The sequence below is a fragment of the Melozone crissalis genome, unplaced genomic scaffold, assembly GCF_028551555.1.
Source record: "Melozone crissalis strain CALT ecotype California unplaced genomic scaffold, PUWL_Pcris_2 ptg000029l_1, whole genome shotgun sequence".
NCBI classification, from domain to species: Eukaryota; Metazoa; Chordata; class Aves; order Passeriformes; family Passerellidae; genus Melozone; species Melozone crissalis.
The window spans coordinates 8,862,485-8,889,490 of record NW_026535807.1 but is presented as its reverse complement, the minus strand read 5'-3'; the positions used below and the strand labels follow the sequence as shown (position 1 = coordinate 8,889,490).

The 27,006-nt window shown below is 44.0% G+C and overlaps 1 protein-coding gene across 3 annotated transcripts in view; it reads right to left on the bottom strand.

The window, feature by feature from the left end:
- Nucleotides 1–162: 162 nt before the first annotated feature.
- ARIH2 (ariadne RBR E3 ubiquitin protein ligase 2) overlaps nucleotides 163–27,006 on the bottom strand; it is a 35,407-nt gene continuing 8,563 nt past the window's right edge. For 2 of the 3 annotated variants that reach the window (XM_054280724.1, XM_054280723.1), the window contains exons 3-15: nucleotides 18,397–18,464; nucleotides 16,659–16,722; nucleotides 12,859–13,006; nucleotides 12,239–12,360; nucleotides 11,233–11,342; nucleotides 10,302–10,419; nucleotides 8,747–8,797; nucleotides 8,625–8,646; nucleotides 7,003–7,154; nucleotides 5,763–5,906; nucleotides 5,341–5,409; nucleotides 4,331–4,414; nucleotides 712–3,857 (exon numbers count right to left, since the gene is read on the bottom strand). In XM_054280724.1, coding sequence (XP_054136699.1) covers nucleotides 3,786–3,857; nucleotides 4,331–4,414; nucleotides 5,341–5,409; nucleotides 5,763–5,906; nucleotides 7,003–7,154; nucleotides 8,625–8,646; nucleotides 8,747–8,797; nucleotides 10,302–10,419; nucleotides 11,233–11,342; nucleotides 12,239–12,360; nucleotides 12,859–13,006; nucleotides 16,659–16,722; nucleotides 18,397–18,464 — 1,224 coding nt within the window. In that variant the 3' untranslated portion in view covers nucleotides 712–3,785. Of the gene's footprint in view, nucleotides 638–711; nucleotides 3,858–4,330; nucleotides 4,415–5,340; nucleotides 5,410–5,762; nucleotides 5,907–7,002; nucleotides 7,155–8,624; nucleotides 8,647–8,746; nucleotides 8,798–10,301; nucleotides 10,420–11,232; nucleotides 11,343–12,238; nucleotides 12,361–12,858; nucleotides 13,007–16,658; nucleotides 16,723–18,396; nucleotides 18,465–27,006 lie in introns of those variants that run through there. The other variant, XM_054280725.1, reaches the window with a different exon arrangement.

Below are 27,006 nucleotides of genomic sequence, written 5' to 3'. Positions count from 1 at the left end.
CGCCCCGGCCCGGCCGGCCCCGCGTCACCACGGCAACGGCGCGGCGGGGCTGCGTCACCGCGGGGCGGGGACAGCGGGGCGGGGACAGCGACGCGAGCCCCCCCCCACCTCCCCGTGCACCGATAAGAACAGCCGGGACACTGCCGAAGTTAGAAAGTCACAATTTATTTCAAATAAACCACGGGCACACCTCTGGCAACCGTCTCCCGGGCGGTTTCCGCCGCCCCTGCCCCTCTCTGGTGCCTGCGAAGAAAAGCGAGGCGTGGGAGCAGTCCTGTGCCCTCCCACACACCTCAGCGCTGTCCCACAGCCCCAACCAGACGGGGGCCGAGAAAGGAATTCCCAGAACAAGTGCCTCATTTAAAAATAAAGTTCTATTTTTCACCTGCTTAAAAAGTCTAAAATTTAGAGTGCAAGACTATAGTACAGAAACCTCCTGCTGCCCCGGGCGGGCACAGAGACTTCGCTGCGCGGAGCAGCAGTCATGCAGTTTATGGTGTCAGTAGAAAACGTTTTGTTACAGTCTGGGAAGCCTGAGGACCAACAGAGATGAGGCAGCCAATGCACTAACACAAGCGAGGCCCAAATAAAAGAGTACCAGATGCAAGGATGGAGAGGTGTCGGGCTGGCGCAGGAGCTGGAAACAAGTGCAAAAAAAGAAAAAAGAGAGCAAACATTCCACATCTGTAGCAGTTAACGCATCAAAATGACTCCTGAGCCACTTTTTATTACCTACAACCATATAACCTTCCTAACTCAAAGAGGGCCATGTATTTATTACAGAGGGGGAAATGGCCTTTTCTTCTGGTGTTGAGAACCTTCATTTCCTTCCTGTCACCTGCCTCCTGAGCAGTGTCATTCACCTTACACACAGAGCCAGCAGCCCCTGTGCCCTGCACACTTTGTCTTGAAGGCCATGACTTTCTGTACAACACCAACACAGAAGTGGTCCTGCCTGGGCTGCAAAAGCAATTCCTGTTGTTTTCCCAGAGTATGGCAATAGGATTTGTGGGTGCAACCCAGGGCTTTCACCATTTTTAGAAAGGATTATTTGTTTAAAAATAAATGGAACTGTTGACAAAGCTCTAGTTTCAGAAAATTTGAAAGAATTAGTGGGTGCACTGTGCAATCTTTATTACTGTTCCTCAGCCAAGCATCTCAGCAGCCTGTTCAGTAAGCCTCGCCACAGCTATATGGTCTGGCTTGTCTACAAACAAGAATTCATAGCAAAATATTTTGTGGGGGCATAGAAGAGGGAGGGAGTGAAGGAAGGAGAGACAAAACCTCATTCTCATTTAGCTCAAAGATGGACAATTATGTAACAGAAGTGAAAATTCTTTGGGATTAGGAAACTCCACATACCTGCTCTGCAAAGGGATTAGGTGTTAAAATAGTCATGTGTTTAGACAGCAAGAACACCAGCTTTTATCCTAATCAGTACTTTGCACATTACATTTTTAAAGAATAGTTCAAACATTGGTTGTATTCACTGCAAACTGCTGGGTCTCAGCAAACCTTCCTCCCTCCACTATCCCCTCCTGTGGAAGCAGCATGCCAAGACAATCATTTGGGAAGGGGACAGGAAGAGAGACAGACCTCTAGGATATATCATGAGGAGGGCACAGAGAGGCTGCTGCTTGGTTCAGAGTAACGAATGAAATGAAGAGACAGTGGCTGGAGCAAGGCCAGCTCTATCTCTACAGCTCCAGCCTCGAGGGGAGCCAGAGCAGGACACAGCAGGAACGTGAGGAGCCATGGCCATGGAGATTTCCTGCACAGCAAGCAGTGCTGCTCCCAGAAACCACAGCCCCTGCCCTGCTCCCTGGCTCCAGCCATCCCTCCACAACCTGCCTACCTCAGCTGCTTCTGCTGTAACACCCACTCCAAGGCCAGCAGCTCCTCGCAGTGCATCCCCTCATTCCCTGAGGATAGATCCCACACCAGGGATGGGAGGGAGGAAGGAAAAGGCCTCTCAGTTTGAAATTTTCTGCTGTGTACAACAAGCATGGCCACAGGATTAGCTCCTATGACACCTACTCCTTGTTTAAACTAATGCATCAATCTTGATAAAATCTATGAGCCCAATTACACCTGCTGCAAATACCTGGGGCACGTCTCAGGTACATGAAAGAGGCTCCAACAGCAGAGTTAGCTTTTTCTGACACGAGGAATTTAGCACTTTTCCCCCCTCCAGTTTAATCTTTATCAAGTGACATTGCATAAGAACAATACAGGGATGCATCAAAGGCAACACTTCCAAGTACAGCATAGAAGAGAATCCCACGAGTTCCCCACAGAGGCGAAAATTTCCTTGGATCAGACTCCAGCTGCACCTGGCTGCAAACAAGAAGCTCCTGGTGCAAGTGACACAGATATCTGTGAAATCCTAATATATGGCCTGCTTCCTGTAGCAAACAGGCAAGAGTCAGCATTTAAGTAACCTTTTTCATGTTAACCCCTACTAAGATGAACTAGGTTTTTCATATTTTTATTTTAGTGTATATTTTACATTAGAAAAGAGAATGTTAATAAAAAAGCTCCACATGCTCCTAACAATCAATTTTCTGATAAATTCCCACCAGCATCAATACTAATATACAAATAAATTAATTTTGCTAGTTAATTTTCTGCCTGGCTTGGTGCAGGCTCTGCACAAGCAGGGCACCTGTATTCAAGTGCCCGTCCCCATTGCCAACACGTGCCAGGGAGTGTGTTGTACATAATCTTTCCTCCTCATAATGTAGTGGTGTTTAGTCTCACTTTGATGAATGAGATCAATTTTTCTCAGCCATGCTACCCAGCAGGCACAAATAATCTTTATCAGGCTGCATGGCACTGTTATAACATGGATTCTTTCACTCTGCAAAAGCCCCAAGCCTTGATTAACAACTGTATGCTACTACTCCCTCATCACTCACTTTGGCAATACAACATCCTCCCCACAAAAACAAGTAAAGCAAAAATCTACATGGAAGACCTAAATTCATCAAATGCAGAATCTGATTTCTCTCAATTTCTCTCAAACTCAAGCATATCCCCCAGTGTTAACCCGGTGTGTCCCCTACAATTCCTCTGTTTGCTTTTGTTTGTGTAGCTGGATTTTGCACAGCTGACTTACAAGAAAAAGAGATGTCACAAGTGATCATACTGAATCACAGCCACTGCTGGTACTGTCAGGCCAGGCACAGCAGCAGTCACCCTTAACACCAGCCACTCTCCTCATGCAATGCCAATGCTGCAACGCCCTGGTTAAAGGAGCATTGGAAAATCTAGCTGAGATATTTTTTAACCTCCTTCAATGACTAGGAGGATTTTTGGGTCAGAGGAAGGGAGAAGGAGAAGGGGGAAAAGCCCATTAAATTTACAAGCAGATTAAGGAAAAACACTCCACTGCCAATTTATTTTTAAAAAGGGTTTTGTGTTATTCTAAGGTTTGTCTGTATAATTGTACAACCGTTGAAAATTACATAAACTGTAATGATCTAACACTATTAACAGCCATTCAGAAAAAAACTCCCTCCCCTTCTGAAACCATCAAGGGCAGGAGGGAAATGGCCCAGGAAATATGCCAATCTGAGCTCTGGCCTCTAGCCTGGCAAAAACAGAAACAGAAAGATAAGAGAACAAACTGGACTAAGAGGTGGTGTTTGCATGTGTCTGACTTGCAAGGGGAGGGGTGGCTTTGTCCTTGGCCGTGTTCTCCCAGAGGCAGTGCCTGCTTATCCCAGTGAAGCTACCATCACTTCACTGCTGCTCTCACCCCTGCACTGTCACTTCCTCCTCTCTTATGTGTCATGGAAGTCTTTCAGCAGGGTCCTCCGTCTCTGCTCTGCTATGTGCATCTGATTCTCTAAGTCCTGGTAAAAGAGAAGGTACAAACTGTTAGCATAAAATCCCTGGAGCAGACCTCATTTTCCTTAGGGGACACTGAACTCCAGCTTGAGAAGCACCAACCATCACACACTTCATGCACACTCTGGATTACAAGATCCCAGATCTTCTTCCTTTTTATGTGGGCTCCCTCTGCAGTTACCCAGCACCTGCTCTGTCTAAAATGCTACACACTTAAGAAACCTGCTTTTCACCAGAAGACTGCATGCAGTCTCCTCCAGAGCTCCATGGGACTTGTTTAATTCTGCAGGAATCCCTGCAGCCCTCCCTCCTCTCCCACAAGGCAGTGAGCATTCTGCTTCCTCATCATCTGCTGGCTAAAGGTGGTTTCTGGATCTAGCTTCTCAAACCCTCACTTGACAGCCTCAGTGCTCCTGCAGAAGTGTTAATCCCAACAAACAAAATCTGGCCAACAAGCTCAAGCAAGCAGAACACTCACCCCTCTGTCATAGCTGTCTGCTCGCTCCACCTTCCATGAGAGATTTTCAATTTCAGCTTCCAGCTGGGCCTGCTGGTATTCAAACTGCAAAGAGCAAAATAAGGGACATCAATAAGAAACTAGTTTAGTGGAGCAGTTTCATTACACTTGAGGAGCAGACAAATGTGTCCTGCTGTCAGCAGTGCTGGCAGAGCAGGATTATGTCTCCTCCTCATCCACCTCCACCTAGATGGGATCACCCCTTCTGGGCTTTTCTTGTGTAAGCACTCTCCAATCTGCATCACTCAAAATTAACCCAGTCAGCCTAAAAACACTGCATGTGAGAAATATCTCCTAATTCAGTTTATTTTGCCATAAACAGGTCACAAGATGCTCTCCTAAGTAGCTCTGCAGGCAGAGTGAAGGGATTGTTATCCACTGCTGGGAGCAGCAACTTGTTCCACAGGCAGTCAGATCCAGAAGAGAACATCTGTCCACAGCCTTAGAGAACACATGATGCCATGAAGAAAGATTCTATTACAGGTTTTACAGGACAGCTGAGTCAAAGAAAAAATTCTTCCCTGAATTCAAGGTTGTTTTTGGACTTTTTCAGCCCATGAGATGCACCAAACCAGTAAGGAACTTATAGCAGGAATAAAAAGCAAAGCTACACCCTGATCCAAGGAAAAGCTCTCCTCCAGCAGCTCTTCACAGGAAATATGGCCCACAGCTTTGTGATAAATCTTACCAAGAAATAAATGCACACTTCCAGCCTCAAAACATTCTGGATAAATGGCTTGTTAGTGAAAGTGCAGTCAAGTGCCCTGGGAAAATAATGTAATGTATAAGAGGACAGAGCTGCGGGTTGATTTGAAGTGAAGAAGAAAGGTGCAAACCCACCTATTTATCCTGTTCTTATCTCAAACTCAGGACTAATATTTCAGACATTGCCCAGCTCTGGAATTCAGCCCAGCATGCTGCCAGCTATACCCCAAAAAGTTATCAGCAAACAAAAGAGCAGAGCATCTTACCAGCTTCTTTCTGGGACCAGACTCCATGTAGTAGGCATAGGGATATGTGTACTGCAGGGTGTAACGACACTGTCCAAGAGTGGGAGGGAGAGAGAGAGAAACAGACAGGAGTCTCAGTCTTGGAAGTCAGCACAGTCATATTTATGCAACCACTACAGGCTAAGAAGCTCCCTCCTGACAACTGGAGACTTCTTGGTAGAATTTCCTACACCTTCCTTGGAAGAACTTGTGCAGGTCTGTGTACTGTGGAGCATGACTTCACAGAGGTCACTCCTAGATGATTTTTGGTTTGTTCATGTCCTGCACCAGAAGTACTGTGCCACATAACCACAACTCTTAAATTTCCTTCCTTACTTGGTGTTATGAATTTAGCATTCTGGCATGTATTCTCTTCACATGCCAAACAAGAGACAATTACTCACCTTTGCAAGTAGTTTTGCAGCATTCTGTAGATATTGCCAATCTATCCATGTTCCCAAGTTGTTCATAACTCTTTCTTGGATTTTCTCCTGGATTCGTTGGTATGTCTGTGCCTCCAGCTGTAGGCTTTTATTGTGATTCTCCCACTGCAAACGATGGGGAGACAGGGAAAGGAAAAAACCAGCATGAGAACAGAGTACTATGCTGTAAAAGCACAAGCTCTAGCAAGCAGAAATTGGAGTGGGGCAGGAGTCCAGCAAGGCAAGACATGCTGTGGGAAAGAATGGCAAGGCAGCACCTCCAGTAGCAAGTGGCAGAGGCTGCAGACAACAGACTGACAGCAGCAAAAACAGGGAGCAAACCCAGCTCCTCTGAGTGGGAATGCCCTCTGGTCACACAGTGACCTCGTGTCTAACAAGGGGGAAAGTACTTAAATATAATATAATAAATGTAATCATGGTGATTCCTCTACTTAAAGGATTTCTATAGGAAGGTCAAGAGATTAAATTAACATTTGACATGGGCTCAGTGAACTCCAGTATCCATGTGCACATTGTAAACATGGCTATTTCCCAAAGCCTGTTGGTCTGGAGAGCCAGGAATGAAGGCATTTATTTTACTACAGGACTTGGCTCATGCTGTGAAGAATAACTAATTTTAATGGGGAAACTGAAATGCAGCAGTATTTAACATCTACCACATTCTCTTCTAGAGACACTACTGTAGAGTTGCTCTGCATGGCCAGGTGCATGGAGCCTGCTGTGTGGACAGACATGCTCTGATAGCAACTTTTAAAAATGTGACTACATGAAATTTTAGTAAAAAGTTTGCTACAGCCAATGGAGCTTTCAACATGGTACAATTTATTTCGTTTTTATCTGTATAAAGATGTACTGCAAGGAACAGAAGTTCCCCAGTCCTGAAAGGAAATGATTGGAGCAATATCTATCTACTGCAGCAGCACTCAGCCTGCAGGTACATAGTACAGTGGCACACAGATAATTCTGATTTTCTCTACCACAAGGGAATATAGGAGTGAATACAAATTGCTTTGGGTATGACATCACTGGTTTGGATGGGACTTCCAGGGCAGGATTTTGAGTGAAAAACAACAGGGCCTGAAAATTCTGCACAGATTCTCTTTGGGCAGTTTCTTGCACGGAGATTGCTGGCAATGACCTTTGCACCAGGCAGGGAGCATTAAAAGGCTACAGCAGCTCTGGCCAAGGAGATGTCTCCTACCCTCTCAAAATAGAACAAGTACTTCTTAAGGGCCTCCCTGGCCTGTGCTTGCTGACTCTGGTTTACAATATCAGGATTCTCTTTGTACCGACTGCATTCGTAGTACTCGCTGCCGTGAGTCTTCCAGTCTCCCAGACACATCCAGCAGAAGTCTGCAGAAAACAGCAAAAAAACCCACTGTGATCCAGGGGAAAAAAACCTCTGAGAAAGAAAAACTTCAGGAGACAGAGCCCATCTGTGTTCAGATATTTCTGCTAAGCCAAGAAACACACACGTTCTGTGTCATCTTGCAAAACAGAACTCAGCAGTGAGCCAAAAATACCAGCCTGTCTTGAAGATTTTAATTCCATAGCCTCTCATTCAACTATGGAAAGTAAATCTTGAAGCTCTGCATCCTGTACACCAAAACCACTAGGCAGAACTGCACTTGCACCCTGCACATACTGTCACTGGGTTAGAGAAGAGGCTGTCAGTCTCTTTGTGAGTTGCACCCTCCCCACCATGGGCACACTGCCCCATGCAAACCTCAGTCTGAATAAAACAATTGGATCCAAAAGTGAACTAAGTAATGCAAAAGAAAGCCTGCCCTCAGTTCTCTCCAGGAGGGAACAACCCAGGTCAGATGTCACTGGCTTATGACACTTCGAGTTAGAAGCTGCTGAAATAGGAAGAAGGCAGAGTAAAGAGAGCAATAATAAAAATAGCAAAACATGGCAATTTTCTGATTTCAGAGTGAGGCTGTGAGTGTTCTGCTGCAAAGGAAAAAAGATGGAGACTAAGTTGCTACAATAAGAATCCCTCCTGTGTTACTTATGATAATGAGACTGAAAACTGTAATTCCCAGGTTCATCAGCCTTCTCGAGTGCTAAGTCACCACGGTATCTTGGCACTTGCCTGCTCCCCCTTGTCACAGAGCTCCATCAAAGCACATCCAGTGCTGACAAGAACCCCAAAGGAAATGAGAGGACAGTCATCTCTAATCACCTTCCCAATAAGGTTCTGATATTACAATAGTTTCTAGTGGTACACTTAGTTGTATTCAGCCCTCTGAGTTATCTGACTCCAAGGCAACAGAAATTAATTCTGCCATGAAAAGGTAAGTGCAAGAACAGGGCCCACACAATGGGCCAAAGACACTCAGGCTGCTAATTGCAGCTGAGAAGGACTGAGAAGTTCAACATCTGCAGCCCCATATAACAATTCACAGCTCCTGCAGTTTAAGCTGAAGCTCATTATTTCCATCACTAAGCAGAAGGACTTAAGCTGATTTGAGTAAATGGCTACGTTTGATAATATTTTCAGCTGATTAAAAATACAATTATATGGAAAGCTCTCCTGTGAGATGGATTGCACTGTTAATATTCTGGAGACTTCTCTATCCAATAGATATGTCAGGGGCAAAAGCCAAATCAGCACTAGAGAACTCAGCTGAGATCACAGCCAGTGGGGAAAAAAAAAAAGCTATCACACAGAAATCTGTAATTAATATCCTGTTCAGCTTTTACTAGGGACAAAATATTTCAGCCTATGCTCACAATTTGTCTTAATATCACGAAAAAAAGAGAAGGGATCATCACCACTGACAAACATTGCAGAGAAAACAGCTTCTAAACCAAACTTACCATGCTTGCATTTGGAACATTGCTGAAAAAGAAGAGACAAGAGGCATTTGGTTAGCAGAAAGTGTGGGAAAAAAATTCCACTTAGAACAAGGGAAGTTTGACGTGTTCAGGGAATTACTCACCATGTGATTGCAGCCTCCGTTCTTCTCAATACAGATATTGCACTTGGGACACTGAGGAAACAGACACAATTGTTAGATCCAACTCTAGCAGCCTTCTGAAGAATGACAGCACTTGTGTGATTATTCCTCTCTGCCTTTTTTTCTTAAAAATATGCATTCATGTATGAGAAATATTCTCATATCAGAATATTAGCATTTTCACCCTGCTTCCCTCCAGCTCCTGACAGCTCCACTTAAAAGATGGCAGAAAGGCAAAGTCAGGAAGCTGCACTGCAGCACTGGACTGTTTGCTCAGGAAAACAAATGTACTGTTGTTACTCCATGTAAAACTGAAGGTCTTGCTGAGTTGCCCCTCTGCAGTTACTCTGGCACAGGGACATGATTAGTTCATGTATGACAGTGTATCATTTGACTACAGATAATTGTCACTATATTCTGCCTTCAGCAGCCACTAACAAATGACATCTCAGCTACCTGCAGAGAATCTGCCTAACCACAGGAAAGCTGCACATATCCCCACTCCACAGATACCCTGGAGTATCCAGATACATTTTTTGGGCTGCATAGGTGAAAAGGAGGAAGTGAGTTTTGAGCTACTTTGCATAAATTTTCATGTCAGGCAAAAGGTATGCCAGGATAGTGCTCAATAAAATAAAAATTCTACAAATAAGCATAGCAGAAACAATACCATCACTATGCTGACACCTTCTCCAGAGAAAGAAGGGAACTTGAAATCTCTGGTCTACCTAAGCATCCCCTTTCCTAACATAACTGAAGCTTGCAGCTAATCACCACTGTCACAACTGCCACTGGCCATGGCAGCACAAATGTAGCCAAGAACTGTTTTGAAGTCAGGCCACAAAATGCCCAAAAGACATCAAAAGTTCCAATCTCAAACAGGTAATTTAGAGGATAAAGATAGTACATTTATACAACAATTCTATAGTAGGTAGGCTAGTGTGCACAGTATGTAATACTATTTCTTTGTCTTGGGGTCTAAACCTACTAGAAGTACTGCAATATCTAATTTACAGACTTCAACTGCTCCATTTTGCAGTCCTTGCCAAATCAAGACTTTTTCCCTTGCCCTCCAGCTCACAGTACAGCACAAAGTTTTGCAGGCTTAAACACCACTGGAGTCTTATTGGGTACTGACTTTGCACAGCCTCTCCTTCCATTTTAAATACATCTCCACTGATCATTTCAAAGTACCCACAATTCTTTTGCCTGTGGGAGGACAGCACACTTGGCAGTCAAAGACATTCACACCAGGTCTGGAATAAGGACCACCAGGTCCTTACTGCAGGAGGGCACTGAGCCTCCCTCACAAAGCTTTCCCAAGGCACTCAGCTGAGTTACACCACTGCCATAGGGATGTAATTAGCTCACATATGACAGGAGCTTCTGACAGAAGCTTCTTGACAGTCCCTAGGGAGCTGTAAGGATTTGCACTCTGCAAAAAAGAAGAACACAATGCTATGTATGTATAGAATTCTATCCTGGCTTCTAGGCAGGGTTAGAGGACAAGAAATAACATGCAGGTGCCTGTCCTTACATCTTTAGTGTGAGCACTGATGTAGTTGGCTGTTTCAGAGTCATCTGCACACTTGGTGAGCCATTTCCGAATGGTAGCGCAGTCTGTGGGTGCGTGGTACATCTGCCGACACTTAAAGCTTAAAAGGGGGGAGAAAAAAAGAAAAAAACATATCAATTTCTACGGAAATGACTCAAGGATTGAGGTTTTCCTGACCAAAATCTGGGGGCCCAGTAAGGGATGGAAATGCTCTTGTCTGTTAGTAGAGTGTGAAGACCAAAATTGAACTCCAGTTCCCCCTTCTGTAAAGGCAGAGTGAGGATGGAAGTGAACTCACACCTGACAAATCATGTGTCTGAGGGCTGACTTGTCCCTTCCTAGAGCCCACCTATGTCTCCTCTAACATGACTACAGAATTCTGGGGTGGGCCAGTCACTTACAAGTAGCCTGACTTCAGTGGCAGATATCAGGCACCTGTATTAGTATGACTTGACAATACTTGCTTATACCCTGGGCCATTTGCGTGGAGATACCAGAAAGCTGGGTCTCTAAACTGGGAGTCAAATGTTTTTAACAAACTTAAAACCAGCAGATAGCAAGAAGGGCTCCATGTTTACTACTGGAATCTGTATCAACCACTGTCTCTGTAGGAAAATTTTTAACCTAGCCAAAATGTGAGACTGGTAGATTTGTAACCCCTTGGTTACTCAAGCTGTGTTCTCTGGTTGTCAGAACACCCAAGTTCCCAGGAGTTTAGGAAGCAAGGGGACGTCTGACCACCTGCAGAAGTCAGATCACAAGTGTCCAATTACTCAGGCTAACTCAAGTTACAAACAACTCTAGCAAAGCATTTCAGATACTTCTACACACCCAAACTGTTGGCAAGCAAAAGGACTGGCCCTGAGGACAGCACAGACCTTCCCTGTGATCTGTAACCTTCTCTGTTTCTTACCAGAAGACCTCATTGCAACGATTGCACTGCACCCGCCGGGCCTTTGGCTCTTGTACCTGTATGACCATGGGGCAATCTGCACCAGGGCACAGCTGCAGCTGGTAATGGCTCTGTGGGCACAGCGAGGAGTGAGATCAGCACTGGGTGCAGGAGACCATTATCTGTTCAACTTTAACCATTCCTATCCTCAAAAATATACAAAGCAGTTATTTTGTATTAAAAATGAGTGGAAAGTGTCACCAGGTCTTGGCTATCAGAGCAGATCCTGCCTTTCTGAGTATGGAAGAGGTTTGTTAGTTACTTATAGCTTCTTTAAAACAGGGATTTCAAATGGATGGTTAAAAACTAAGTCAGCACAACAAACAAAACCCCACAAAGACACTAAACAAACTATTTTACTCCATTTGAGCTCTTTTCCCATCTTCTCCTTATCTCCCAGAAGTTATTCAGCTGCTCTCCTGTGGTAGCCATTTCTTCCCAAAGGGCCTCTTATTGAGAAGAGGTGACACCATGCTTTCATATTGCTTTGCTGCTTTTTTAGTGTCCCCTGTCTGTTCCCAGAATACTCCGGCATATTTAAGCTTAACAACTGCTGCTTTAATTTCAAAAAAACTCACATAAAATGTAATTGAGCAAGTCAATTCAGCTGGACTACCCTAAGCTGAGGGACCTATTTTTCTGAACCTAAAAATATTTACGTAAGAACAAGAAGGACTAGAATAATCAGATTGAAGTTTTGAAATTCTCAGCTGCAACACTCTGAGAATTCTGAAGCCCCAGCCAAGGAGTTAGTGGATGACCTTACAGCAGAATTTACTTTGGCAACCTGCTAGAGCATTTTGTCAGTGAGGCTGTCCTACAAAAGCAGCCACATCATGTCTATTGAGGACAATTTTGCTGCAGTTACTGCAGTTCTAATCAAAAATGCAAGACACTTCAAACAAAATTTCTGCAAGTCATTGGTGATTTGACCCAGGGTATTTTAGAACTGAAAAAAATCTACTACCTCCACATAGTCCCTGAAGAGGTAGCGCCTGTATTTGTCTTTCAGCTCTTCACTAGGCAGCAATGGAAACACAAAGTCTTCTGGTGTCCGGAGTAGACAGTCCTGAGCCATGCAGGACACCCCTGAGAAGAGAAAGCAACATCTTAGAACAGTGCAGCTCATACTAAGGGGTGAATGCACAGAGAGTACTCAGCACAGTTTCCTCAGTGCCATCTGTTCTTGTGGCAAGAGGGATACAACTGTGAACCAAACCAGGGCTGCTGAAAAGCTGAAGCCCAACTGTCTTCACCAAAAGATGACAAGGCACATGTGCATCCAGGACCAGTGAGTGCTTCAGCCAGTATTCACAAGGTCAGATACTTAAATTAGAAAATTACATGTTACTGCCATGCCAACATGAAAGACAGGCTTGGAAAAGCCCAAAGCAACTCTGGCAACTACTGGCTTCTCCCCAACACAAAGGGAACAGATGCTTGCATCCACAAGCACTCCAGGGGCATTGCAAATGTACATCATCACAGATGCAAATTCTGTTCAACAGATTTGCAGTTTTTAACTTGTTACAGTCGTGCTCTTGACTCATCAGAATGGCCAGTGGGGCAGACACAGCCTGAACTCACCGACTCCAACGCCGTCCTTGACGAGCACTGTGCAGTGCTGCTCCCAGCAGCTGCGGCAGAACTGGTGCTGACAGGCCAGGGAGAGCAGGTTCTCCTTGCGGACAAACTGCATGCACACGGCGCAGTGGTGGGAGGAATGTACCATTGCCTGGGGAGAGACACAGCAGCAGTGCAGGGACAGCATCCACACCTCCCAGAGCATCTTCAGCTCATCCTCACACACCTGCATCACCCTCACTGTGACAATGGTCTCCAGGGAGGTCCAGGCCAGAACAGGTTCATGAGCAGCTGGGGTGCTGCGGTGCTGCACTGCCTCAGTCAGTCCCTCTCAAGAACCTCTCATCTCACAGAGCAAAAGCTGATACTGAAGAGTCTCTGCCTCTCCTCTAGTGCTGCCCAGAACCCCCCTTCACTTTTCTTACTCTGGACCTTGTTTGAAACATGTCATTGTGCTAGTCCTTCCCTGGATTTACTGATATTCTCTGTTAGCTGGGCCAGACTATCTCCACAGGCTCTGGAGAGCAGCTGTCACTGCAAACAGACTTAGCAGTGCCCTTTTACCAGACAGTAATTTAGGGTAATGGAAGACATAATTGTGGAGTGTTCATACAGAGAGGAAAGGGAATTCACAAACTATCACCTCCCATCTCCTGTCTTCTGCCTATGCTACATTTGGCAAAACTGGCATCATCCCTTCAGCTGAAAAGGATTAAGAGGGTTTGCTTCAAATCAGGCAGAACTGCTATTGCTTCACCAAACCACTGAAAGTAGTTGAAAGTAGTGTGGTTTCCCCCTATGTAGTGCAGAGCTGATCCCTAGACAACAGATCCAGCCTTCAACACATCTCCACTCACCCCTGGGACCTGCAGAACTAGGTCTAGCCCAGCATCATCAAAGCCAAGGTTCTACAAAGCTGTCAGCTGCAGTTTATGTTCCAGTTTTTTCTTTCACAGAGAAGTCATATAATCACTTTGCATCCACTTTGCTACTGGTGGAGGAGCTGGTGCCAGCCTGCCATCAGTTTCCAGGCTGACTTGTGTGCTGGAGACGTGGAGCAGCAGCACCATGACTGACAGAGCTTGATTCATGGCATGGCCACATCAAAGAGGAAGTAATGCAAATTTGTTCTAAGTGGCCTCACTTCCAGAGCAGAACAAGATTCACTGAGTCTGTAATTGCACTGATTGCCTGGATCAGCTGCTCAGCCTGAAAAGCTCATGGGCTACCTCAAACCCTTGCAACTGCCTCCCTGAGCTCACCACTACAGCTTCTCCCTAGAGGGTCAGCCCCACTACAAACACTCACTAGGAGCATCTGTCCCCAGAATCATTCTGCATTACAAGCTGAAGCACAGAGCTCTAGCACACAGACTGTCATGAATTGCCTAGCAAATCAAGTTTAAGTTAACCTTTTAACCATATCATCTTTCTCCCTAAAATAAAATCACAGTTTGTAGCAGACTGGAGAAATTACGAATAGCTCAAAACAACTAAAGTGTGTGTTTGGGGTGGGGCAGGACAAGTTCTGTGAGTGTGGGGTGGTCACTGCTCACATCCCACCTACTGGAGCCTGGAGCCTCTGAGGCTTTCCAGACCCACTTAAGAGGGGCACCTTACTGCCAATGATGTCACTTGCCTTGATCCTTGGGAGGAGCTTGATACAGCAAAGCCAGACCCCCAACCTCTCCCTAAACTCTGCCCACTTCTAAAGACTGATGCTGTTTATGAGATGGAGTGTGAGGAGGCAGCACCCACTGCAACAACTAAACAAATGCCTTATTCTGCAACTGAGCTGGCTCAGCTGCAAGAAAAATACAGCACGCATGCAAAGGAAACTAAAACATGATGTGTGGAGGATTTCACTGATGGGGGGAGACAGCATAAAGCTGTTGGAGGATGAAACACAAGGACCCTGGAGTCCCAGAGTGTACTTCACAACACATAACAGCAGAGGGCCCTGGTCTCTGACCCCAAGGACAATTGTAGAGTGTTTATATGGAGAGGAAAGGGAATTCACAAACTATCACCTCCCACTGGGCAGGAGGTTCAGAGCCCTTGGGGAGGGGAGAACCCATCTGTACCCCCACTCCAGCACTGGGTAATCTGACCTAGGGTGTGCAATAGGCTGCTCACCTTCAAGTGATACATGAGAGGGGTCTTGCAACCTCTCAGTCTTCTCCCATGCTGTTGTTTGTTGAGCCAGAGAATAAACCCCCCTGATTAAAGGACTACCTGACTCATTGAAGCTTTAGGCAACTCAACTGCTTAGAGCTGCTTGTGGGGGTGGACTGCAGGCAGGACCTGCTCTTACATGGGGGCAGCTGGTAACCTGTGGCAGACAGGTAGGATTTGTTGCAAATGAAGAGTCAGGCTGCTGTACAAAGGGCAAACCTCAGGGATCCCATGGGTAACCACAGATGCCCATGGCAGAGAACACAAAATTAACACCAGATGGAGGGGTCTTTCTTTTTAAAACCAGTCCAAGTGGGACTGGGGTTTCTTTTCTCTCTCCTCTTACAGGTATTTCATGAAAAGATGAAGTGGCAACAGGACTGAAGAGTTACACTGTTCTTCACTGCATTGATTATTTGCATGCAGTTTGTCTTAGTTTTGTCATGTTTATATTTGTAATGTTTTGTTTCAGTTTAGCAGTTTTGTCTCAAGCATTGTTTTGGGTTGCCAAATTGGGTGAAAAAGATTCCCATACCAGTTTCTACCTCCTTGGAGCAAAATATAAAGTTATTGTAAATTAAAGTTGGGAAAGTGTTCGGTCCAAACCCAGGACCCTGACTGAAATTATGTGCTGGTGGTCTTCACCTTGCCTGCCAAGGAGGTTGGAATGGCCCCTGCAGGGGGAATAATGATGGGACAGCTGATACAAGACTTGGATAAATCTTGAACTACACAGACTAATTTGCAGGTATGTCAAATCAGAAAGATTTTCTTTTCTGGACTTTAAGCAGATAATTTGAGCCCATGAAGCTTACACTTCTGTCAGCTTAACTTTTTCACTATCTGCTAGTTACAAGAGAGCACAGATGCCAAACCAGACTTTTAAGATCTCCTCTCCCCCACAACTCTGAATGCTTCCCAGATGTAGTATTTTATCACCCATAATCTGACACATGGCAATGTGTTCCTAGGGTAATTCTTCATTGTACCAAGACACCCACTGTGAATGAAATCCATAAGCATGCAACAGGAAATTTCTATTTAAAGGGGGTGGGAAGTATCTGAAGTTCTGTGTAGCCCTGGCTACAAAAAACAAGTTGTTGTTTCAAATATCAGCACTGACTGACTCAGCAGCAACACAATTCACTGGAAAATTTAGCTTAAGCATCTCTGAGCTGAGCAGTACAAATAAATAAAAAAGATAAAAAAGGTAAAAGAAAAGACAAAAAAAACCCTAAAAAATCTGTTCCAGACATAGACAAGCTCTGCTCACTCTGTGCAGCCAGAACTTCCTTTCAGTGTCTTTACAGAATTGGAAAAGGCAGCCAAGCCCCTGCACTCTGTTCCTTCCATTGTCTGCCATCATTTGTGCCAAAAAATGATCCTAATTTTCTTGAAGAAAGTAATTCTTGAACACTACCTGCAAGCCAAGAGCAAAGCTGCTATTTAAATATTAGAGCCCTCTTGAATGCATTCTCATTTCAGAAGTAAACCCAGCAATGAATCAGTGTCAGACCAGAGCTTGCAAAGGGTTAACATGGGCAGAGGATGCCATTAGTAATGCAATCCCCCAGGAGGGGGGTCAGAGGTGTCTGCCAAGGGAACAGACGGGATGGTTTGCATACTTACATGTTTGGATGAGGTGGGCTGAACTCGAGCTTCAACTAGCAACTGGGCAGGATTAGACTTGTGCCTGAAAAGGCAATTGAAGAATGATCAAATCAAGTTCTGAAGACATTTTGCTTCGTTTAATTGATCCTCCTTGCCTGAATAAACAGTTTTCCCCGTGCAAATAGTAGGGTAGGTTTCAACAAGGAAAGTGGAAATGTCTCCTGTGTGAGGCTCCTTCATACAGAGAGCTGAGCTCCCATCAAAACCTTATGAGAGTTTATTCAGAACCAGAAATACTACTTTTCCTAGGAATGGATTAACTTTTCCCTTATACATCGTGATGAATATTTTTACAACTATCTCCCTCCCCTGAAAAATTATTTTAAGCTAAGATTTTCCATCCACACTCCTAGAGCAGTCCTAAGCCACTGTCCACAATAACACACACCAGTGAGGCTCTGGACTGTCTCCTACCCCTCTGTAAAATTAAACTGTCCTGGTGAAGTCTCACTTTAACTCCAGACTATTGTCTATTGAAGTGATTACTCTGTGACAAATTATCACCCTTGGGCAGATGAAGCTGTCTATCAGCAGCCATATAATTAAACACATTTTGCTGCTTGTGATTTCCTTTGCAGACAAATGTTTATATCTCACTGAATGCAGAAACAGCAGCATCACTGCTGTGGCCTTGCTGTAAGTCCTCCCTCCTCATCAGCACTTCTTAATTGTACTAGTGAACCTTCTTTTGACAATTTCATTTTTTACCAAGAGAGAAGTTTGAGGACTAGATCAACAGGAGAACAATTTGCAAATTCATCACTTTAGAAGTAAATCTTTCCCCAAATTTCCTCTTGTTTAAACCTTATCAGTTAACCTGCAGGATCACCCAGAGCTGCTATGCAGGAATCTCACCCTCCTTGAACCCCAGGGAAAAGCTTTCAGGATACAGGGTAACCAAGGAGGCAACAGCATCCATGGACAGGATGCATTTTCCATACATTCTCTGGATAAAGTTGCTGGCTACAGGGCCAAAAACGTCTGGGCAGAATGAGTCAAGCTGATATGCTCTCTATTTTCAGACAATGTTCAGTTCTGAGCCAGTGTTCTGTGGTGGGGCTGCAGCCAGCAGTGCCTCCCAATGCACTTCCCACATATGTTTGGGCTGAGTCTGAACCCTCTTTTTGAAATCAGCTGGAGAGTTTTGTTAATTACAGTGACACTGACCAAACAAGGGAGCTACAATGCTCAGATCTCTCACTTTATCTTCTCCTGCTCCCCAAATGCTGGCCAGCTTGGGAAAAAAAAATCACTTAAGGTCAAAAGGAACAAAAACTGCAGTGTGAATGTACTACTAAAGACTACATCAGTAGAGGGTCAGTGCTCCTTTATGATTTATGGCTCCTGTGTTCAAAGCAGAACATATGTTATGTCTATTAAATAAATATAGATGCAGCACTCTCAATCTGCTATCTCAAAATTTAAGATAAATCTATCTAGAGGGTTCCTAGCATAACAATAATTCCTAAACTGAAAGGCATTTACCATTACTACCCTCTCCCTGCTTAAAAATTTCTTACAGGCAGTGTAGCCTCAACAAATCAGTAGCTTTCCTCTGCTCCCTAAAATGGACTGTGTGTCCTGCTTCCAGGTCCAAAGACACTTGCCAAAAATACCTATGGAGCACCCTGAGCATTTCTGCTTAGCCAGGAGGGAAAGCACTAAGCACAGATGAGATAAGACTATTTACACTTACCTTTCCAAAATCTCTGAGATTTGCCAGTGGAAACTAACTAATACTAGCTTTGCAACAGCATGTGATACCTAGGTGGAAAATAAAAGAAAAAAAAAGGTCAAACTTTGCACATTTGGAAGCCACACCTCCGCTTAGGAGTATGATTTTCATATAAAAATTGTACAATCTCAGTACAACATCCCAGTGATAATCAATTCACATTAAATTGCTGGACATGATGCTCACAGCCAGTACATCTGCAATACAAAAACTGGAATGAAGTATGGGTGTACCAAAAACTAACTCATGTACTTTGATACAAGAGCACAGAGAGGAAGGAATCAAGAATGCACTGGAGTAGCTTAACTGCTCAAGGAAGCCCCACATCCAGTCCTGACCGTCATCCCCACTCCAGAGGGCCACACTAGACTGCAATCAGGGTCCTCACAAGAAATGCAAAGTAGGAACCCCAGGGCTGACAGATACCCCTTAATGAGGTGGAGAAACAGCAACAGGCTGCAAATGTGACAGTAAATGTGACAGGCAAACTGGGACAGCACAGGGTAGGGGGAAAATACAAAACATTTTGCCAGCCCTTCACTGCAGAGAAGAAAGTTACATGCTGGAGTGGAGAGGGAGATAGAAAACTCCAGTGACAGGCCCTGTTTCCATGAGAGCTGCTTGCATTACGTGGACTCTTGGCAAACAGCGGCACAATCCGCGCTAGCCTGAGCACCATCAGAGTATGCAATGTGACATTTAAAGTCATGCTACAAGGGTACAAGCAAACAAGTTCTCCTCCATTTTATGTATTAGTTTATTTCAGAAGAAAACAGACTGCTCTGCTTGCACAAAAAGACTCCTACCCACCAAGAGGACAGACATCTGCTGAGCTGATAGACCTTCACCCTGCTGCTCAAGCCCTTCAGGTCCTAGAGCTCAAACAAAGCAGGTGTCCTCCAAACAGACCTTTTCCAGGGGAATTCAGGGCTGACAATGCCTGTCTCCTCAGTGCTATTTGTGCTAGGAAGCACCTGGGCAAGTTCAGTGTCTGCACTTCTGCATTCAAACATCCTCTGACACCAAAGGGCTCTGCCTCGCTCACTCCAAGATGAGCTATCACCACGGCATCTCTCTACTTTGCTCACAGAAAACAACTCCTTCTGTTCTAGCTGCAGGAAAAGTTGCTTTTTTTTCTCCTAGAGAAGCTGTCAGTCCCAATCATTGGTTGAAATGCCCCAGGCCCTCTTGAACCCTGCTACAGGTGAATCACAGCATGTGATGTAGTACAGACAGCACACCAACACAATCCTGCAAGGAAAACCAGGCAATGGTCACTCCTACAAAGACAGTCAGGCTCTGCACACCCAGAAGCAGCATATTCATTACTCTCCTAAGTCAACCCTGCTCAAGAGGTGCAGTTTCACAACACAACTGACCTATAGCTGCCACATGACACTGCCCTGATCCTGCACTGGCATTTTTCAGCACTGGACAGTTGGGTCAGTGAATTAAATCAGAGCAACACCAATTCATAAAGCAGATGTGGTGTTTAATTGACTCCTATCCATCTCTACATTCTGATGTGCCCACTTTTCTGGTCACTAAGAAATGCCACTAACAAAAGAGCAATTTTCAATATACAAATAACCTTTTTTTCTAGGAGAACCAATGCACTAGCTCATGCTGTGCAAGACCTGGCATGTCACCTTCCTCAACTTTAGCAGCAATGTGATGTGACCCTCTGAAAGCAAAGGCTGCCAGGCAGCATTGCCCTCCCTCCCAGCACAGAAGCCTGTGATCAGATGGAGCGTGGCACACAGGGCTGCTGCTGCCAACACACACAGTCTGCATGGGTGACACTGCCAGCCTGGGATGGGCTGTTATCCTAAGCCCCCAGCCTGGCAGACCCAGACAGACACCTCTGACTTGTCTGTACAAGGAAAACATCTGCATTTCAGTCTGTAAAACAAACAGGCACCAGGAATGTGGTCTCTACAAGACTGGCTTCCTACAAATGCAAACCACATGCTAATGAATCATTCTTTAGCAGTAATGAAACTATTTCTCAGTAGCAGGAAGGAAGAACTGACAGAAGAAAACAAACTGCTGGACTTAAATGGGAAGCTGATTTGTAACATAGGAAAATGAGTATTTTTCAGTTGGATTTTCAGAGCCTGAGGTACAGCATTTGTTGCAGCATCACAATTCCATGGAGGTAGTTGTTCCCTGAGGAGGAGTCAAGTACATTCAAGACTGAAGATGTATGGAAAGACAAAGACAAATACAAGCAGACATTTCTGAAATCTAACAAACTATCCTAACACAATCAAATGCTTTTGAGCCAAATTATACATCAGGCAAAATGTGGAATTAATGCTCCAGAAGGATGCCAGACTAACAGATCTAGAAGAATAACAAAGCTTCTGTGACTATTCCTATTTAACTCCAGCTACAAGCACTGACTGGATCAGCTGTAGCACTAATTTTAGTACTTTCATCGTAAAAGCACACAAGAATACAAAGTACACAATATAAAAAAATAGAAATTTTCAATTCATAAAGCCTGATCCATAACATTAGACCACTTTCATAAAAGCCCTGAAGCAGAAAAATGTTTGATACTACCTGACTGGAGTGCATGTGATCTTGCAAAACAGAAGTCCCAGAGTCAGACAGTTGCAGCAATAAATGCACAGTGTCCTTGGCACAAAGTACCAGTTCTTACAGATTAAAGACAGGTGACATTGAGACTGTAAGGAAGAGGGATGGGAGAGCAGCAGACAGCTGGTGAGGCTGGGGCTGTGCCTGCTGAGTGGAGTCTCACCACATGCTATGTCCTGCTCACTGACAGCAAGGCTGGGAATTGAGAAGAATTTACAAATGTAAATACCATCAGGGGCCAACACTACTGAGGAGATTCCAGAAAACAAGCATGAGAAGAAAAACAAATGTTTAACAAAAGCCTGCTTCTATTGATTAGCAGCGCTCCCCAGCCTCTCTTCAATGACTGCATACTCACAATGACTGAATGATTGTACCAAGTCAGCCAGTTCTTCCACAATAACACCCCACAGCAGTTGAAGTATTTCTTTGTAAGCAGGAGCAAAACCATGCTGAACACAGAAAAATACCATTCCAGTCAGAAGTTTGGTCCATGTGTACAAATTCAGTATCTTCCAGTACTGAAGAAGCAATGTACAGAAGCTGACACTGCTGGCACACTGTCCAATGCAGCATTTCCCTGACAGAAGTTTCACCCAATGAAGTACCTCAAACTTACAAAACACTTCAGAAAGAGCATTGATTCAGTTCCCTATCAATCACTGGGTGCCACAAGATCTCAGGAACAGTAATGCTTTGTCTCAGACACAAAACACATTAAAAAAAAATTATGCCTCTGATAAATTGTCTGCTTTGTTTAAACTTTCCTGTTCTCATTTCAGAATCCCAAGAACCAAAAAAGGCAGTAACATAGCCCACTTGGTGTCTTGCTGGCAGCAGCTTCTTTCAGTGAAATACTTCTACAGACCCCAGTGCACAGGGGAATGTTTATTCTATATGTTGCACTCTTCCAGTATTTGCCTGCAGCCCATCAATTATGCCAGTGCTTCTATATAGCCTGACTCCTCCCAAACTCCTCTGTCTGGGATTAAATTTATTAAAGTTTAGAAGCTGAAAGAAATATTCATGCTATTTTTTTTTTCTTTTCCTCATTCTTATTTCTAGACTAACAGCTTAAAACTTTAATATCAAAGATAAGCCCAGTCCAAATCTGAACCTGGAACATTTCAGATTGAAGACCAAACTTCTTTCTCCATGATGTGGCAGCAAAGCTGAACAGACAGAATGTCATCCAATCTGCCATTTCCAGCTTTATTTTAAAACAGGAACTTTATCACCTCCAAAGTCTCTTCCAAACCTCCACCAGTTTAACCCTGACTTATGGAGGGCTGCTGTTTGCCAGGAATGGCACCAAATGTTGATCAGTGCACTGGAAAAGGGACACAGTGCCTATGCACAGAGCAAGGGTGCCATGAGGAAGCTGTTCTGCATAAGGAAAAGGCTCTACAGGAATTGTAAAAAAAGTCTGAAGATTTTACATAGTGCTGAACAAAATCAGATTCTGAAAGTGGAACAAAATTGTAATGCCACTGCATCAAACACAAATGTATCCATTTTCTGGAAGAGTGCACAATATTTGTTTTTCATTATTATTTCCATCTCCATTTATCTTCTAGGTTCTTTAGTCTCCAAGATGAGCAAAATTCTCACACTTCTGAAGTGTGAAAGAGAGTCTGGCACTCTTTAGGATAAGACAATATCAAAAGAGTTTGCAAAGAATTTCTGCAGGTCCCTTGCTGTGTTCAGAGGGCTCTAAAACAATTGTCTCAACTTGCTGCCTTAGATAAGCCAAGGTGTTTAGAGAGCTGATGTTTCACCTTTTTACAGCAGAAAATCTTTTCAACCATGCCACCTTGACAATTGCTAATTCCGACAGAAATGTTTCCTAAAAGCTAAAAAACCACCATCTTTTGAAGAGCTTATATTCCACAGAAATTTCTCCAAGCTTATTTATATCACGTGCATATCTCATCAGTTTATTTCACTTTTCTCAAAGGGAAGGCCTATTTTTTGGAGGTGCATTTCAATCCTCATTTTTGCAGAGATATAGTATCAGGAATTTAAAACAATGATCATCACATGATTCTTAAAAAGATTCAATTCAGAATGAGTTGGAGATGATAGAGTCTGGTTGGAGCTGACATCCCACGGCTTTGCACCAAGCTGACAATTCCTGTTAGATCAGGATTGCACTGAAATGTCTGCCCAAGAAGAACACAAATCTGGCATAAAGAAATGTAGCTTCTACTTCTTTTATTTTCCCTAATCAAAGGTTTTTATACAAATAGATTTAAACAAATAGGATTAATCTTGAGAAGCATTTGTTTTAATCCACAAATAGTTTCTGTTAGCTCTACAATGAAAGGATGAACTTCAAAAGATACTAGTTTGTGTGTTGCATCCAAACCTCTAAAAACACACTAAAATTCTTTACAACAGGAAAGGCACACAGAGCAAAAGCCACTGAAATTGTTTCTGCTGGTGAGAAACTATGGCAAAATAGAGACTGAGCTGAGCTGGCAGTAGAGTAACACCTTATAAAGAAACCATAATTTGTATTGAGTGATTTCACTGAAAAAAAAATCCCTTCAGACATGCTTCTTCAGTATGCTGAGGTAAGGAAAGTAACCCACAAATGGAAAAAAAATTCATTTTATACTTGTTTTTCTTGTGGAAAGTAGATCTGACTCCCTCCATGCCCTACTGGAAAAATTATGTGACTGCCCTGTTTTTACTGGAGGGTTTCTCAAAAAACTGCAGCAGTATCAAGAATTAAGAAAAGGTAACCTGAAGCTTTTTTTTGGACCACACTTTGTCCTTTGATCTACCTCTTGTAAGCAGACTTCCAGTATGTAATCCAAGTAGAAAACTCATGAGGATTCACATCACCTGCCATGAACACCCCAAGTCTTCAGTCTTGTAGCAAATCTTTCATACCTATTATAGGTTTCTGAGCATAAGAAGATTGCTTTCAAAACTGAACTCAAATTAATTTCATCTAACAGGAAAACCAGGCAGTCTTAAAACAAAAACATATACACTGTATTTCTTTATTTCTTGTGTTCAGTCAAGTTTTGTTAAAAAGTGAGAAAAAGCCCTCCACCTTTATGTTTCACACAGAGGATAGATTATGATTTGTCTGACATTTCAGGCCCTCTCCTGATTACAGACTGCAGGCTGCAGCAGGTAAGAAATGCCATTTAAGAGACTGTAGCTGCAACTGCTACTCTCAATACCACGGAAAGGTTTTGTCAACCAGCACTTCATAAGCTCTGCTTCATCACAGGGTTTTAACCTGTACCCTGTCACTCACCTGGCATGCAGAGACCTGGTGCCAGCCTGCAAGATTAGAAGCATATTTAGGAGGCAGAGTGCAGTTTGGGGATGACAAACTCTGCTGGTGTTACACCATTGTTGTGAAGCTGTCAGTGCATAACCTAGTTGGCCACAGAGTGAAGAAAGGGGACCTGGGGTTAAATTCTAGTTCTTTCCCCACATTTACACATGGCTTTAATCCATCTGCTCTCCTACACAAGGACAGCAACAATTTCAGCTGCAGCTGCCAGCAAACAGGATCAGTAGGACTCGGCTAGGAAATCTCAACATACGTATTTCTCAAGCTGTTAGGCTATTCTTCCTGAGGAAATTCAGAAATAAATATTAAAAGAACAGAAACATTGAAGCAAGCTGGTATGCCAGAAGGCATTATTACAAAACAGCTATGAGATCCCTTCTTTGAAAGATTTAGAGCGAGAGAAATGCAGCAAGAGAGCTGTAAGACAGCACACAGATACAAGATTGACATGAGACTCCCCAGCTGTCCTCCCTGCAGTTATTGTTCCCAAAGCAACACAGTGTGAACCAGCAGTGCTGCACTGAGCTCCCTGAGTGCTGCCAACCCAGCAGCTCACCCCACTGCACAGCCCCTGCCCAGGTGCCCTCCCAGCACAGCACAAGGGGACAATTCCTTCTGGCTGGCAGAGAGGAGGATTCACGAGGTGCACAGGGAAGCAGCAAAGGTCTGGTAATAACCTGAACCCACAGAATTGTGCCTCAGAACACTGGGCAGCCAGCTCCAAACTGGGAGCACTGGTGTGTGCACACAGCCACAGTGGAGCAGGGCTTAGGGAACTTTGCAGTGAGTAATCCCTGCTCAGCCCCAAATAACACAGCCCTTCACTCAACAACCCAGCTCTGAGGGCATTTTACTGTTGTTACACAAAGATGAAGAGGAGGAATATCTGCTTTGCACAACCATGTTTAACAGTGCACAGCACAGCTCCTTTCTGCTGCACCATCCTTAATAGGCACAGCACAAATTTGGCAGTGTTCAGCTGTTCCATGCTGCTCTGTGACCATGATGTCCAGCTGTAAGCTTGCAACATGAAACAGTTACTGAAAGATTGTTTTGGCATTTTTATTGACTTGTGTCTTGCCTCCACCTCCCACCAAGATCACACTCATCAACAGCTGTGAACAGATTATTCTCCTCACTGCAGAGTCACACTGGCTCTAAAATACACTTAAGGTGTGAATCACAAAGAAATGTGTGGGCTGTAATCACCCTCCACATTTGTGGCTCATTTTTTCAGTCAAGTTGAGAATTTCAGCATTTCCTGGGCAATAAGTAACAAAATTGTTTTCTCTCCTCAAATGACACCAGGAAAGTGTCACAAGGTTGCAAGGTCTGGGCTCTCCAGTCAGTTCTCTTATTCTGCTGACCGGAAGTTTACAAAAATTTAATACATTTTTTAAAAACAAAAATATTCTTGTGAGCCAAAACAAGACAAACTGAAGACAGTTACACTGAAGTTCAACACACTTCTATCCTCTTGACACTACTGAAGTACAGGCACTGTGAATGGGTAGGCAAAGCCACAACTTTGGCATTGCAGAACTTCCAGGATCTTTCTGTTCAGGAACAAAAAACAGGTAAAGGACAAAGTCATGTCTCAAACACCAGTGCTCCTAAGGGTTACAGCTTCAGACTGGATGTCCCATACAATGTTGGCTTGGTGTTAAATAAAGAACACTGTACAGATATAAACCTGCACGTCCTGACTCATCTGGGGGTTTATTAGTACTTTGATACAGCCTGTTATCTTAGCCAAACAGCACCACAGGGGTTCTGTGAAAAAGCCAAATTTGCTTATCAGGTTCTGCCATTTATAAAAAATTATATTTAAATATTTACTGCTTACTAATGCTTACCAATGGAGCTAAACTTTGAACATAAATTTTTGAAACCCTGCTCTTATGTACATGCATTTTAATACATTAAGGGCCTTTAATCCCCCTCCTGCACCTGAGGTACCCAGGCACAGTGAGGCTTTAACAATGCCATTTTACATTGCAGAAAGCTCCATGAAGCATTGAAAGGATGGCACTGCAGGCTGGTTCAGATAAGCAGCACCCACAGCACACTCTGGGGCATGGTTTGAACAGCAATACAGCAGGGCACACACACAGACAGACAGACACACACACAGACAGACACACACACCAGGCTCCTGCACAGGGCTCTTTACAGACACTTTGTGACTGCAGGCACAGGCTCCTTCAGGAGGGCTGCTCACACGGCTGCCAGCCCCATGCACATGACTCTGGCTCTGCTGGAGATGGCATTTCCAAAGGAGCACTGCCAGCTCTCACCAAGCAGCTTCACAAACTAACTGCTCTGTGTCAGGGCAACTTGAGTGTGTGCAGCAGCCTCATGAGTAAAAACTTATCTGGACCCATGAAAAGATGCAACATCAGTATGGCGAGCCACAATATATGAAAAACTGGTTTATCTCTGAAAGATCAGTAGAGATAACATAGATGAACAGAATTATGTCATGATATCGAGTACTTTTTGCATCTACCAAGATTTACTCTTCAAGGGACAGAGCTAACAACACCCACATCACAAGCTGTAATTTCAGGAAGCACAGGAAGTAAGGTTTTTGCTCTCTGAGAAATATCAGATAACAGATCACTCAAATTAGTGAAGTGAAAAGTATAAGT